The sequence below is a fragment of the Coenobita brevimanus genome, chromosome 6 (assembly GCF_032717465.1).
Source record: "Coenobita brevimanus isolate Jiangsu-jjx chromosome 6, ASM3271746v2, whole genome shotgun sequence".
In the NCBI taxonomy this organism is placed as follows: domain Eukaryota; kingdom Metazoa; phylum Arthropoda; class Malacostraca; order Decapoda; family Coenobitidae; genus Coenobita; species Coenobita brevimanus.
The window spans coordinates 61894418-61911134 of NC_136959.1; the positions used below are offsets into that span (position 1 = coordinate 61894418).

Consider the following 16717-nt stretch of genomic DNA (forward strand, 5'->3'; position numbering starts at 1 on the left):
CTCTGGAGACACTTTAACATCTCTTCCTTGGCGATTTATCCTCCACACAGGTCCTCAACGTCCTCTTGTATGTTATCCGTTCAAATTATGTCGATACTCAAAACGATAAGTGGGATATACGAGAATGTCCAGGTGTAAGATGCAATGTCCAGGTGTAATAAGCAATGTACAGGTGTAATAAGCAATGTCCAGGTGTAATATGCAGTGTCCAGGTGTAAGATGCAATGTCCAGGTGTAATAAGCAATGCCCAGGTGTAAGATGCAATGCCCAGGTGTAATAAGCAATGTCCAGGTGTAACATAAAATGTTCAGGTGTAATAAGCAATGTCCAGGTGTAATATGCAATGTCCAGGTGTAATATAAAATGTTCAGGTGTAATATGCAATGTCCAGGTGTAATACGCAATTTCCAAGTGTAAAATGCAATGTCCAGGTGTAAGATGCAATGCCTAGGTGTAAGACGCAATGTCCAGGTGTAATAAGCAATGCCCAGGTGTAATATGCAATGTCCAGGTGTAATATGCAATGTCCAGGTGTAATACGCGATGTCCAGGTGTAATATGCAATGGCCAGATGTACTATGCAATGGCCAGATGTACTATGCAATGGCCAGGTGTAATAAGCAACGTCCAGGTGTAAGATACCATGTCCAGGTGTAATATGCAAAGTAAATCGCCAATGAAGAGGTGCTAGGGAGCCTCCTTTGCCACCAAGAATCGGTCCACCGTATTCTCCAAAACATCAGTGAAGAAGGGATGGAAAACTTACCTAGACTTTCTATATTTTCTTACATATTTGTCCAGGGTACCACTAAAGTATAAGCTGCCCTTCCCAGATGAACACAAAAACCTACACGTCTAAATAACGCCTAATCATTTCTCCCTTAACTACTTCAAGAGGCTGATGTCTTTCTCATAATATTCCTGCTACTTTCAAACGCCTTTATTCAGCTTAGGGGAGACTTTAAGAGCTGCAGAGGTCAACTACAGTCTTCACGAGCCCCTTCAACACGAGAGGTCTTCCCTAAGTTGCGTTTACTCGTCTGAAAGAAGCAAGAGGAAAATCAGAAACCACATCACCCGATTTTAGGATTAACCAACCTAGCTACTCACCTATCAGATCGAGCCCTGTCAACCCTTTAAATTCACAGTTATTACAGAATATGGAAGGATTTATTTAAAAAAAAAAAAAAAAGTCCACATACAGATGAACTATGAAGGGTAACTCTGGAACTAATAAAAAAAAAAAAAAAATCATGGCGGAGTAAATTTAGTCTCGAGTTGATCAGCAATTGTCTGGAAGATGTCGCGTCCAGGTATCAAAGTTCATAGTCAGCAAAATTTTACTAACTTAGATTTTAAAACTATAGATTTAGATACTATATATATATCATTTAATTAGGGTTTTACTAAATTACATCTACAAATTATTTAAATTACTTGATCAGAAAAGATTTACTTAAGATTTTAAAATTATATGAATTACTTGAGAATAATAAAGCTCAAATACTTAAATATAAACGTTTGAAAGTACCGGTATATATAAAGTAATATATAGCTAAACTTACTTAAATCTATAAATAAATGGAAGATGAACGGTTATGAAAGTTACATTCATGATGACAGTTCATATTTAACGTTACCGAGTGATATATATTAAAAAAAATTAATTATAGCTCCTGAAAACTAAAAATGAAAAAAGTATCCACAGACTTCCTATTCTTTTAACCCACTAATCTATTATTATGATCACTGTTTCCAAGAAACTAGAAATTGACTCTTGTTTTTAAAATTTCAGTCGCAAAGGTCTAGACAAGCCCCCAAATTTCGACGGACAATTTACGGAATACCTTAAGTTAAAACAGGTTCGGAATAGCTTGCATCCCGTACTACAGTTACAGTGAGTTACGATTAGCCTGCATCCCGTATTAGAGAGTGCGGTCAGCAACGGCAGCGAGAGGCCAGGATCATTCCATCTTCGTTAATTACATCAAAAATTGTATCCTCTAAAATTGGGGGACTTCTCTTCCCTTTCGCGATTTTTTAAATTTACGACACGGTCAAAAAGTGAATTAAAGACCTGACTTACAGTTCCACGATTTTAAAGTTTGAGAATACCCCCAAGGCGGTTTTAATAATTCAAGATAAGGGCAAGAGCACCCCTTTTCTGGACTTGAAAGTTTAACACTGGACCATATACAAAGAGGCGGCCCATCCTCTGCTTCGAGGTATTTAAAATTTACGAGACAATATTTACGATTCGGCCCTTAAACACGCAAAGTGGATGTAGATGAGGGCGGAGTGAGTCGGTGGGGTCCGGCCTACGACTACTCACTCTTGTAGCCGTCCGTGTGTACTTGCTGACAGTCGTTGGTGAAGGTGGTGAGGGGGCATTTGAAGAGAGCGCCGGATCTGTGCGTGGCCGGCTGCAGGTTCTCCCCCTTGGGGGCGCCTACCAGGATCCTGAAATATATAAACAAATAAATAAATAAACACATCACCATCATATTCCTCGTCGTCAGCGTCAACGTTATCATCGTCAATATGATTATTATTATTATCATCATCATCATCATTATTATTATTATTAATAATATTATTACCGGTACCCAACCCGAACTGCCACCAAAAACAAAGTGGCGAGGTACGATTCATCAACAAAGAGAAAGCACACCCACACACACACACACACACACACACACACACACACACACACACACACACACACCACGTAACCCTCTGACCTCTTGAATACCGTAAATGAGTGTGCACGCGTCAGTACTTTTGCACACCTCATGTTAATCCGTGACCCTCAACCACTGGGGGGTGGGGGGGGGAGGCAGAGGAAGCAAAATACTCCTTATAAAATCTTAAACCCTCAGTGACAATTATCTGCCTTAAAGACCCTTGTACAGTCAACAGGCATAGTTTGTTTTTCAGCCAATTGTTTCTTGTTCACTAATTCAGTATGCATGAATGAAGTATTAAAGATTTCACTGAAAGTCTGAAAATATTACTGAATAATGTATCAACGTTTGCATAAGCTTACTGTAGTTGGATCTAAAATGTAGTCGCTTTTCCAAACATTACTCAGCATGCTAACGAAAACACCCAGGGGAGCTGCCAAATACTTTCTCATATTTACCGAGGCCTGGTTGCTTATCTCAGTCCTCTCTGCATACCCGCCATTATCTTGCCTTCCCCATCTGTTTTGTTATCTCATTAGTGCCTTTTCCTCGACTGGAGAGAATACAGAGTGCGCCTCGACGTGAATACTAAACATTTTCCCGCTCTCCTCGCCTTGGGCCACAATGGAGGAGCCGTCACCGCGATTCTCTCGGTTCTGCCTTTGATTCGGCTTTCTGGCATAGTTTACTTAAATACATTATCCTGGTTTACCTTTTATTGACTTCGGTTTTTCAGGGATGCTTGATAATGCCTTTCTTCTTCTTATGCAAGTTTGTTACCCTCTGCTTTAAACAACAATGTGTCTACTACTGTCTCTACGGGGTTATCCTGTTTTTCCGTCACACGCCCGGCCTCGCTTACCGACATGGGCGTAACTTCGGCCATTCCGTCACGAGAGATGCGTCTGTCAGTGTCAATTAGGGGCGTGAGGCTGGTTTACGGGGAGGAGGTGCCACCCACGCCCAACACCACACCCACACAGCTCAAGGTCGAAGCGAAATTTAAGGGGGACCAGCAGGGGACTAGCTTGTTTTCGGCTCAGAAGATGAAATGAGTGACTGTTATAAGTTTAGAGTCACGAGAGAAAAAGAAAAAAAAATCTGACATACTCGAGCTCAAAGGGTTAACCTCACAGCACAATATTTCCCCAAAAAAGGATTTAAAAAAAAAAAAATCTTCTTCCATCACCCACATCTCGTCCTTGGTGTCATCAGAGTCAGTTTGGCTAACAAGAGCCCTGTTCGGGGATCTGGAGACATCCAATTTGGCCCTAACTTTACCAATAACCTGGAGTTTCGCTGACATTTGGCTAAGACTGAGGAAAATTGCATAGTGGCCCCTTTGCTGACTGAAAATACGGATGAGTAAATCTGATACATATTTGAAGTGAGTGTCAGAGTATTGCTCAATGTGGATATCGTTTGGTTGGACTATCTGTTCCTGTTTAAATTAAAAAATAGCTAACATTTTCGGTTTGTCCCTGCGCATGTAATATGTTTTTGTGGCCTTTATATAACTTGATTTTCTCCTCATTTCTGTCTGTGTTTTTTATATATTTGATGTGTTAAAGCTATGGACATTTCCGTGTTTGTTTTTTGTAATTAGGTAAGGGAATAAAAATCAGCACCATCAACCGCAAGACCTCAACATCCCCGTCATCTCACTATTACTGATACCTCCATCGTCCTTTCCACGCTTATTATTTCCCCTCAATCTCCTCGTTCCTCCGGCCATATCACCATCATTTCCCCTTAACACCGCTCTCTTCCCCCTCTCTCTCCGCGTGTGTGTGTGTGTGTGTGTGTGTGTGTGTGTGTGTGTGTGTGTGTGTGTGTGTGTGTGTGTGTGTGTGTGTGTGTGTGTGTGTGTGTGTGTGTGTGTGTGTGTGTGTGTGTGTGTGTGTGTGTGTGTGTGTGTGTGTGTGTGTCCGACTCTGGACACAGATCTGACAGCCCGTTCCCTAAAGCTCAGCTGTCCTTCTACATGTCACAGACCTTCACATGTCACCACATATATCCAGAATGTGTGAATACTGAATGAACAGTAAACTGGTGACAGGGAGTTCGTCAATGGTTCGGATCCCATGCCGTGAAGTCATTTCAGAGCCAAGCCTCTTCTGATGTCCTCTCATGTGCTTAGGTATATTTTCAATCCGTCTCATACTAATGATATATAGGATCGTGTTCTTAAACAATAATTTGCAGAGTATAATACAAACTCTTCATTTCTGACGGTCATTTATGAAACGCGTGTGGGTTTTAGGTCAGCCTGCATCCCAAACAAGAGAATGCAGTCAGCAGCCATACAGGAAGGCCAGATACGTTCCATCATTGTCTGGTACTTTAAAATAATCGTAAACGACTGGGGGTCTGCATCCAACTTCGCCATTTTATGTCTAAGCATGACTTAAAGACACACACATAGACACTACAACACTTCAAATTCCACGTGCATCGCTAAACGTACGTGAAGCAGGGCTGTGAAAGGTGGGGGGGAGGCCATAAGTCTGAATTCATGCCGACTCATTACCAAATTCCATAAAGTTTATTATAAGTAACCACTGATTTGCTGAAAATTGGGCTTGTGAAGGAGAGAGAGGAGTAAAGTCAAGAAGCAAGGGAGGTAAATAAGGACTAGAGGAGTGTAAAAGTGACTGAGTGAATGGATGAGGCGTGGGAGTGAATAACTGAGGGAGTGAGAACGGAGTCAAGAAGTGAGAGGGTTAAATAAGGACTTGAGGAGTGTACGAGTGAGTGAGTGAGGGCAGCCAAAGGAGGATCGTGGGGCCATGTAGGGCGGAGTGCAGGCAGAGGGATAAAACCTTAGATCCTGGTGGTATAATGGAGCCTCGTGCCACACCACAGGCCACACTGAGCACACCTACCCACCAACCCGGACCCTAATACACCCACTCCCCCCTTTCCCCATTATCCCCCTCCCCCACCCCCATTCCTCCCCCATGAACCACGAACGGTGCATTACTGATTGGGAAACACCAAGTAATCTTAACCCTTTCTTTACGATAGGTCTTTTTTCCTTTGATTCTTGGTAAATATAAAACATGGTGAACATTTACAAAGGGTGTTGATAGTAAGTCATTTTCAATATTTTCATGGCCTTTCAAATACTTTCATGATCTTTCAAATACTTTCATGACCTTTCAAGTACTGTCATTCGTTCGCACCCTGTCTGTTAACACCGATGATACATACATACTCCGACACACAACATAGACATGATAAAATTTTGACTTCCGCATACATAAGCCTCACTATAAACACCATTTCCCAATTAATACTTCAACAGCATGGGAAAAAGGTTAATTCCTGGCTGTTACTCTCCCTCCAAAAAAATCGTCTGTTCCTGCACTACACCTTGCACGGACTCTTTACACATGCAAGTAACTAAAAGACTATTTTTATCAGAGTTGGGGAAATCTCTCATACTGAAGAGGTTCCGATTTTTTGTGCCCCGTCATTACGATTAAGTCTACTTCGATTGTCTATTTTATTTTTTTTTATCAGCCAAAGATTTATTCAGCTTAAAGGAAGCCTCTCGTAGTGAAAAGGTGCATAGGAGACACTTATTTTATTTATTTATTTATTTACTTTTTTTTACCCTAACACAGGTTTCACCAAGATAAACAAGTGTGAAGCAGGGACGGGGTAGAGGTAAAGTGTTAAGCAAAAAATAAATAAATAAATCACACACACACACACACACACACACACACACACACACACACACACACACACACACACACACACAAAAGGCAAAGGTTCAAGGAGAGTGAGGGTGAAGCCAGAAAAGAGGTGATGCGTATATTTAAGTTGAACACGTACAGCAATTTGGCGCAGAGAACTGGCTCCTAGGAGAGAGACTGAGGCGGGGAGGAGGAGCAGGAGGAGGAGAGAAGGGGAGGTGAGTTGTGGAGGAGCAATGACGTGCGAAGGAGGAGGAGGAGGAGGAGAAAGGAGATGAGAGGACAGGAAAGAAGAGATGACATAAACGTAAACCCTCTCATTCATCCCGTACCTGAGGCATGTAACTGGCCATTCCATAGCCACAGAATATCTTCGCAGCACCTATTCCTTAGTAACTTATCCTGAAAATTACACCTCAATATCCTCTTGCATGGTACTGATCTAAGCCTGGTCATATTAACGCGATATAAATAACACACAAGACAATGTTAGGATGAAATATATGTATGCCAAACTAAATCGCTAATTAAAAGGTGTCAAGACTTAAAAATGGTTGTCAAGGTCACTATATGCCACGGTGTAAAAAAGCTGCCCTCCCCCCACACATAAACACATATAGAGCGTAACTAAGTGATACTCTGTGCACTACTGTACTGTACGTGGAGATGGCCGTAACGCAACTGACCAACATAAACGGTGTGTGTATAATATTGTCTACCGTATACCTGTACCTATCTATCTACCTATCTGTCTATCTTTCTATATCTATTTATATTCAATATATATCAATCTATCTCTGTTTCTATATCTATCTATCTATATCTAACTATCTTTCTATATCTATCTATCTATCTATAGCTATCTATCTTTCTATAAAAACATAGTGGATCAACAGATTTCTCAGTGTTCGACAATGAAATAAATCGCTGAGGATGAGGTGCTACGGTGTCCTATGTTGAAGAAAATACAGTCATATCTCCGCGGTGTTACAAGGAGGGGCCATCTTCACCCCGGGACGCATATTCACCAAGTCTGGAAAGGTTCGCGTTATGGGGGAAATTAGGACCAATCACAGCTCGAGCTGAGGCAAGCCAAGTGTTACCAGCTCAAGACGTCATCACTTACCTTATGACGTCATCACTTACTTTATAAACATACAATTACTTTAAGTACTTCTGAACTTATCAGTAAAAGAATGTATATACATGGCACGTAATTGACATTTAACAACATTAAAGGCAGGTGAGGCAAATATGACACCGTACTGGAAAATAAATGAAGGCTAAGACTACGTAAAGTATCTGGTAACATATCTACACACTTGTACTTCTTTCGGTATTCAGATTATTTAGTTCCTCTCCTAAAAAAGATGTATGGACTTACAAAAACATAGGTATTACATTGTATATCACACGTATATCAAGCGCAGAACTGAATGAAATGGCTAAGCATATCAGTCTGCGTACTCGTGGTAATAATAGTAGCCGAACCAAAAAGCACCTAAGAAGACAATAACAACGGTCATATTCTTAAAAATAATTCCTTCCCTAAACTTTTCCTTCCCTTCGAAGGAATTTTCTTTCCCTTCAGTATGCGTAAAGATTTCCTTGGAAGGGAAGGAAAAATGTTCAGGTTGGTAGCCCTGTCAAACTAAAATTACCCATCCTGCTGATATTTGGTATGATGGAGCGTTAAATTTATAAACTAATACATCAAAACACGCATATACTTGCGGCCGTATTCTTAAACATTTCCTTCCCTTGTAGAGGCATGGGAAGGAAATCTTTAGCCGAATTGGTATTCTTTAAAAAATCCTTCCCTTCCTGGGCCGCGCGAAGGGAAAGATTTTTCCTCTGGGCCGCAGAAATTGTTGGAACTTGAAGGAATTCCTTGACCCTTCTCTTCAAAAATTCCTTCATAAATTTTGTGCTTTCTGTTGTGGTTCATTGTCTTATATATATTTAAAATGTTGACAGAAGTTACTGTATAATTTTATTGATGCAGTTTACAACGCTATACTAATGTTTAAGCACTATTTGTGTCTCTTTAAAAGTGTTACCCATGTCGGCTGAGACAATAAGCCAGACATAAACAGAGCAGACGACGTACTACCTCCGATATTCATCCAGTCTTTTACGATCTGACACTGACGAATCTTATACATTATGGCCAGGGTCAAACGAGGATTCATTTCAAGAAACATTTTGGTTGTTAATTTGCCTGAAAAAGGAAAATCTGCCGTCAAGGTCACACGTGTGGTTCGGCTCATGTCTTCCAGCAGGAAAAAAACAGGTGAGCGCCGCCATGCGAGTACACGAGACGGACGTTAACAAGTGATTCTTACACTTACTAATAACAACATTAATCGTAATAATATTCCTCGAATATAATTTATCAAAATATTGTCTTGAGGAGTGAACACGCTGTGGTGTTGGCCAGAATGGCATTTATGGCTGAATACAACCCAACAGTATACTGTAGATGTGGTGGCCACCTCCCACGTCTCAAATGTATTGTGCTTTCATTATCCAGCACGAGATATGCGTGTTTTGATGTATTAGTTTATAAATTTAACGCTCCATCATACCAAATATCAGCAGGATGGGTCATTTTAGTTTAACAGGGCTACCAACCTGAACATTTTTCCTTCCCTTCCAAGGAAATCTTTACGCATACTGAAGGGAAAGAAAAATCCTTCGAAGGGAAGGAAAAGTTTAGGGAAGGAATTATTTTTAAGAATATGACCGTTGTTATTGTCTTCTTAGGTGCTTTTCGGTTCGGCTACTATTATTGCCACGAGTACGCAGACCGATATGCTTAGCCATTTCATTCAGTTCTGCGCTTGATATACGTGTGATATACAATGTAATACCTATGTTTTTGTAAGTCCATACATCTTTTTTAGGAGAGGAACTAAATAATTTGAATACCGAAAGAAGTACAAGTGTGTAGATATGTTACCAGATACTTTACGTAGTCTTAGCCTTCATTTATATTCCAGTACGGTGTCATATTTGCCTCACCTGCCTTTAATGTTGTTAAATGTCAATTACGTGCCATGTATATACATTCTTTTACTGATAAGTTCAGAAGTACTTAAAGTAATTGTATGTTTATAAAGTAAGTGATGACGTCATAAGGTAAGTGATGACGTCTTGAGCTGGTAACACTTGGCTTGCCTCAGCTCGAGCTTCCCCCATAACGCGAACCTTTCCAGACTTGGTGAATATGCCCCCGGGACGGTATTTCACGACTGAGGGGAGACGGGGAGGGAGGTAATGGAGTGGAGGAGGAGAGTGAGGTAGGGAAGGAGAGGGGAAAGGAGGGAAGGGGACGGTAGGAGAGAGGTACGGAGGGGACAGGGAGGGAAAGGACAGGGATGGGGAAGTGAGGGGAGGGGCAAAATAAAAGAGTGGAATAGGGGATGGGAGGGTAAGGGGAGGGGAGAAGGGAAGTGGGGTAGGGATGGGTTGGGGAGGGCAGAGGGGTAGAGTGCGAGCAGAGTAGGGGAGGGAGAGGGGTAGGGAAAGGTAAAGGAGGAGAGATGCCACATAACTCTGCGGTAAAGTGGATAATCCCCCCAGTACCTCACCCACAAAAACATTACAGCGAACAACTCAGCGCGAAGCCTTTAGTCACCCCTCACCTTAGGATGAGATACTGAAAGATTAACACAATTTTGGGACATAACATCATACTACTCAGAATGTAATGAAAAATATAGAGTAAATAAGAAAGAATGAAATTTGCTAATAAATAAGTAATAATGGACCAACGAAGATTAATAACAAGAAAAAACACAAATAAGGTACTAAGCAAACCTGAAAGACGATAAAGGCGAAGAAACATGCGGAGAAACGAGACCACGAAAACGAAAAAGATAAATAGAAGAAAACGAAGCTGACAATGTTTTTCATGCCACTCAACCTTCCGTTGACCACTGACACAACAAGTTAGTGTGTGTGTGTGTGTGTGTGTGTGTGTGTGTGTGTGTGTGTGTGTGTGTAAGGAGCTGTCATGTGAGTCACCGCCATTTTAATTTAATACAGATAAGTGGTCAGGATCGGGATGTAAACAAACATGGCGACGATCAATCTTTCCTTTAAGCCTTATGTCACATTTCCTTTTGACTTACTCTCACTTTCATTCCCGACATTCAAAATTTAGTTACTTCATTAGCCTGGTGGATTAGACAGACAGACAGAATAAAAAAGATAACAACACCAATCCGATACAGGCAACTGGGTCCAGCACAACACTAGATACATATTAACACTCTCAGGCTCCTATAACCCACTCTCAGCTGAATAAAATCGTCTGGAGTTAGAATATAATAAGAAATGAACGCGACCATGAGAGTTGCAGCCATGGAGGGGGGAAGGGAAAGGAATCTTGAAATAAAAGGAAGAAACAGCTGCACCGAGGTAATTATCAATCTCTCTCTCTCTCTCTCTCTCTCTCTCTCTCTCTCTCTCTCTCTCTCTCTCTCTCTCTCAGCCTTTTTTCTTCGACCCTTCCTGCTTGAAACATAAATTAGTTTTTCTTCTCTCTTATTTCACTTTTTTTTTTCCCTCGTCGTCCTTAAGTGGATAAAAAGGGAGGGGGGAGTCACGATGATGATGATGATGATTTAAGCCAAATCACAACAGTTATTGCCTTATTATGGACAGAGTTTCTTCTTTCTAATATCTTTCTTTATCATTTGCTCTTATTTTTACTTTTTATCTTCCTCCTTTACCTTCAATTTCTTCTTCTTCTGTTAATACAGCTTTCCTCCTTTTTTCGCTTCCCTCCTACAGTTCTGTTGTCCTTCTTTTTTTTTTCAGTAATATTATTTCTTCCTCCCTTCATCTTCCTTCCAGTTTTTCCCATTTTAACCACAAATTTTCCCATCTGTTTATCGTTCTTCCCTGTTTAGTTTCCTTTCTCATTAGGCATTTTTTCTCTCTCTCTCTTCCTTCATCTCTCTTCTATATGCTCTTCCCTTTTTCGAACTGTTTTTCCTTCCCTTCATCTTTTTCCAATAATTCTCTCCTACACGCTTTTATCCGTTTTCCTCCTTTCGTTATTCATTTCTTATTCATATACAGTATGATTTCCCTCCTTCCCTTCACCTTTTCCCTCTTTTTCTACTCTTTTCATCCACTGTATTTATTTCTTCCTTTTTTCCTTACTCCTCTAACCGTTGTCTCTTTCCCATAAATGACTTTTTTCTCCTTTGCTTCATCTTTCATTTCGAAGTTCATACTTTTTCAGCAATACTTTTTCTTTCCCTCCTACCTTCACCTTGATTCTTTCATTTTTCCTTTTAACATAGTATTTTTTCTCCTTGTTCCTCACGTTTCTTCCTGTTTTTTTCCATACAGTATTCTTTCGCTGTCCCTCACTCTGCTTTTTTATTTTCCACCTTCTCAAACAGTATTTTTCCCCTGCTCGTCGCTTTTCTTATTTTTTCTTTTCAGAGAGCATTTTTTTCTCCCTGCGCCTCACCTTCCTTCCCCAGCTTCTTAGCTTTTTCTCCCCATCCTCCATTTCCTCCATACCACATCACTCGCACTATCTGTCACCACTTTAGTGAGACGGAACGGGAGTGGGGGAAGGAAGAGAGGAAGGAGGAAAGGGGGGAGGGAGGAAAGGAGAGAAGGAAGATGGATGAAAGGGGATGAAAACGAGAAGCATGAAAATTAAGTGAGGGAAGAGATAGAGGTGGGAGGAACTGGGGATGGAGAGTGAGATGAAAAAGGAGGAAGGAAAGGGTGAAAAGGAAGGAGAGAGGGAGGGAGAAGAGGAGGGATAAGAAAAGGAGGAAATAGGAAGAGGGGGAATGGAAGAAGAGGGATGGGAAGGGAATGTGAGGTAAGAAAAACGAAAAGTGATAAAATGGACAAGGAGAATAGGTGAAAGATGAGAAGGAAAGCGAAAGAAAGAGGTAGTGAAAGAGGGGGCAATGACACGACGCAGAGAAAAAGAAATGAAGAAAAATAAAGGAAGAAATGGAAGGAGGAAGTAAAAGTGACAGTCAACCACCTGGCAACCCGTATATAAGAGGGAGATGACTAGATTACCCCTGGCCTGTCAATAGCGCTGAGGGGTAGTGCTAAAATCCGCCGCTAGAGGGGGTGGAGGGCGTGTTGGTAAATATGAACGCGGTGGCTGAAAGAGTGCATGATGAGAATGACAAGGAGGATGGTAATGGAGGTAAAACGAAAAGATAAAGGAGGGAAATACGACAAAGAAAAGGAAGAAAGAAAGTCGACATGCCAGACACATAAAAAGGCAGCTGTAAAAAAAAAAAAAAGAAAAGAAAAGAAAAATAAAGGAAGACAGGAAGGAAGAAAAGAAAAAAGTGTAAGGCATAACCAAGAGAAAAATCATTGTATCTGCTTTACTCGTCGACATTCTCACAATAAGAATGTACTGAAAGAAAACCGGGAATAATAAAGATGCCTGGGAGAAAGCGAGCGAAAAGACACCAATAGTGGAAGAGAAAAAAAAAAGGACAAAAAAAAAAAAAAAAAGACGAAGAGGAAGAAAAAGAAAGAAAATGAAAAAAGGGGAATAACTGCCTTAAATTTGGCTCTGTTCTTTTTTTTTTCTGTTTTTTTTTTATCTTGGAGGAAACAATTTTGCTGGCTTCTGGCATCGGTTCTTTCCTCCTTGCTTAAAACAACACTATCAGTAAAAACATCCAAAGTGTTACAGTGTGCAAAGTTCGCCTAATATTTCACCTTTTTTTCGGCTGAATTTCCTCTGCTGGGTAATATTCCTACGCTAAGAGAAACATGATAGCTGGAACAGTATAACAGCGTTGCCCCGACCGTGAGCAGGTCAAGATTCTGATCATACTTCGCCTGTTTTCAATAATCTTCAGACAAAACTGGGAAGGTAACTGATGCCATAAACATGTAAGAATGCCCACAAAGGCCACCGCGGATAATGAAGATCGTAAACGAGCTCATAACAAAGAATTTCCGTCCGTAATAATGGGGTACTAATGGCTAAAGAAAAAAATTACTACTACTACTACTACTACTAAAAATATCTGGACATTTTATACGCCTGAACTAATGAAACAATTCCTTACATACTTTTCACAGACTCGAACAACGCGAAACCCCGCTATCCGATAAAACTTACAGCCCATTTTCGGCCCGCGGGGGAGTTCGGATTGCGGACTTTTGCATACGGAAATTCAGCCGAAAATACGAGGCGTCTTGTGTGCCCTGTGTCGAAGATTTCTGCAATATCATCATCTCGGATTCAAAATTTTGCATGCTAAAATTAACCGAAAATGTAAGACTTTTTTTTCTTTCTGGGGAGGGGGGGGGGGGCTGTGTCGACATCTCCAATCTCTGTGGGATAGGAGACTTCGTAACACTTTTCTTAGCGATTTATTTTCCGTTTTGCACCTTAAAATTCTCTTGTATATTATGTTTATCATTTTAACATCGACATAATTTGCATCAGTAACATAATAATACAAGAGGATCTGAGATATAATATGTTCAAAATAAGTCGCTGATGAAAAGGAGTGGCGGTACCTCCTAGACTCATTATCATTTCGGATGACTAATTTTGCCGGTGAAAACGCGCCAAAATTGAGGAACGTCTGGTATACGCTGTACCGAAACCTATCATCATCATCACCATCACTACCACCATCATTATTCCGGACCACAAATTCTGCATTAAAAAAAAAAAAAAAACAAGAAAAGGAAAAAAGAAAGAATAAAAGAACGAAAAAGTCAGTAAATACGAGACGCGGCTTGTGTGTGTGCTGCGCCGACCCCCACCCCCTTAACATCAACACCAATAAAAAGACGCCACCCCCTTCGGCAAGTCGTAAATCAGAGGGAGATATTTACAAAGATTCTTACCTAATTTACAGTATAAACAAGTCTCTATCAATTTAACCTCATCTCAGCTTTTTTCTTTCGTTTTTCGTATTATCTCACTTTCTCACGCACTCATTTTCTCACTCTCCTTTTATTACTCAGTGTCTGGTAGCTACAAGAGTGAAGACAAATGTAAGTAAACTCGATCAAAAAATCTATCTTTACAATCTTCCTCCTTTACGCTCTGAAACAATGAACGAAACAGGTCAAAAAATATTCTCCAGTAATTCTCATGGTTGTATTTATGTGTTGTTCTTACCAATAAATCATTAAGAAGGGATTTTTTACATGAGAAATCCACCACCTCATCAAAAATATCTGACGAATAAAAAGAGAGAAAAAACTAGGAACAGTATTAACGTTCACTGAGAAGCCAAGGATCATCAGAGAATAATTTATATTTCGATCGTGTGTAAAACTAATCGTGTAAACAATTTAATACATATTTAATACTGGAAATAAATATAAAAAGGATTCCTGATGCACACACCATAAAGACGGCCCGCTATGCCCCAAGCGTGTCGGCAGTTGCGAGTTAGAGGTTCACTTGACAACACTTTGCTAATTGGCACCTGGACGCCTCTGGGGGGAAAAATTTAGATGTGTAGACGATGAGCAAAAAGACTGGCCATTTTCTTGCCGACAATGGAGGCCCGCAACACCTACCCCTCAGTAATTTATTCTGCTGGCAAAACTTCTTCCTCAGCAATTAATTTCTCATATAATACACCTCAATATTCACCTGGATGTTATTTATAAAGTTCTAATATCGACATACTATATATCAAGAACATAAAAGAGAATATTAATTACCGTAGGAAAAATAAACATCTATAGCTATATCTTCTACATACTGAAATAATCTGCATCAATAATCTACATGATATCTTATTTGGGTAACAATTAAACACCGAGGAAGAATAAAATGGCCCATTCAAGAAGAGATGGGCTTAATACAGAACACCTGGAAAGACTTATGCAAAACAGGGTAGTTGGCCCGTCAGGTGAATGTGAGGATGCCGGAGGAGGAGGGATGGGATGGAGAGGGTGGAAGAAGGAGGAGGGGTGGGGGGAGAGGGTGGAAGGGGGAGGAAGACTGGCAGGGGAAGTGGGAGGGAAGGATAGAGAAAAGGGGCGATGTTTGGACAAGAGCGCAAACAGCAGAGCAAGACAGTTTTACCTCCCAGCACCCCAAATTCCACACAAGAAGGACTAAAGTCACGATAGCTTGCGATCCACAAAACAAACGGGCTTTCTCCACTCGCAAGGTAAAAGAGATGTGGCCAGTCCTGAGCAAACACGACCAAAACGACGAGGTAAAACGTGAACCACATACGAACAGGAGAAAACCGTAAACTGTACACAAGGAGACAGGGCAGACAAAACATTAGCCTCACACAAAGGAAAACACAGAGACTGGCAAAAGGAAAAAAAAAAGAAAAAAAAAAAGATGCTTTATTTGGTGACACAGAACGATAACTCCATCTACCGCTACTACTGTGATCGAATCCATTTCTACGAATGTATGTATGTACGTATGTGTTTATATTCACAGTGTCATGGATGCCTTGTCCGATCTGGATCAACCTTGGCACATACACTGTGTGTGGGTCTGGGCAGAGAGTATCTGCTTTTGTTACAGATCAACCAAAGGCTCAGGTCACCGGTCAAGGTCAAAGTTAGGGTGCCAGGTCGCTGTGGTCTCTAAGTACGTTTGATCTAGCATATTTTGATTTACTTTACACTCAAGGTAACTACTCAGCCTTTCATCTGACCTGTGACAGCCCTCGTTCCTAGTGTACTGCAGGTGTGTGCCTAGTGGTGTAGTGGTTAAAACATCCAAGTCGGAGTGACGATCTAACCAAGTTTTGAGTTCGATCCGCTAGAGGTGATATTCATTAACTTCTCTCCTGAGGGAGCTGAATAAAATTGTCCGTCATGTAGCAGCAAGAACAAAACAGAAATTCAGTCGCTCTGTGGAGAGACCTTAATGTCCCCCCTGGAGTGGCCATCGTGCCGGGGAGTGGGGAAAAGGGATGGGAGGGGCGAATATAGGATACCGGTCGAGATCATAACCCCTTCAGCAGGAGGACGCTGTTTATATCCAATTCTCGTCCTTACTAAACAGATCTATTCTGCTTGAGAGGCCCCTAGTAGTGAAAAGACTGGTGTAGGATGCATAAAAACTTTCCTGTTTGCGAGGCTTATCCAAAGGTGAAGAAAACCGCCTGAATTGAAGATGACGACGATGATGATGATGATGATGATGATGATGATGATGATTTATGATGATGATACGTCCCTGACAAGGTTTCGCAAAGGGAGAGCCTCTGGTCACTTCTTGGATTCGAACCTTCACCAATTACATCAAGGATTCCTTTGACCAGAGATGGGCCACTCCCTCCTACCCCCCCAAAAAAAAAAAAAATAAA

At 40.9% G+C, this 16717-nt stretch overlaps 1 protein-coding gene across 4 annotated transcripts in view; it reads right to left on the reverse strand.

Moving 5' to 3' along the window:
- LOC145400125 (uncharacterized) overlaps positions 1–16717 on the reverse strand; it is a 414061-nt gene that overhangs the window by 47322 nt on the left and 350022 nt on the right. For 3 of the 4 annotated variants that reach the window (XM_080272647.1, XM_080272653.1, XM_080272640.1), the window contains exon 2: positions 2334–2461. In XM_080272647.1, the coding sequence (XP_080128773.1) occupies positions 2334–2461 (128 nt within the window). Of the gene's footprint in view, positions 1–2333; positions 2462–16717 lie in introns of those variants that run through there. The other variant, XM_080272659.1, reaches the window with a different exon arrangement.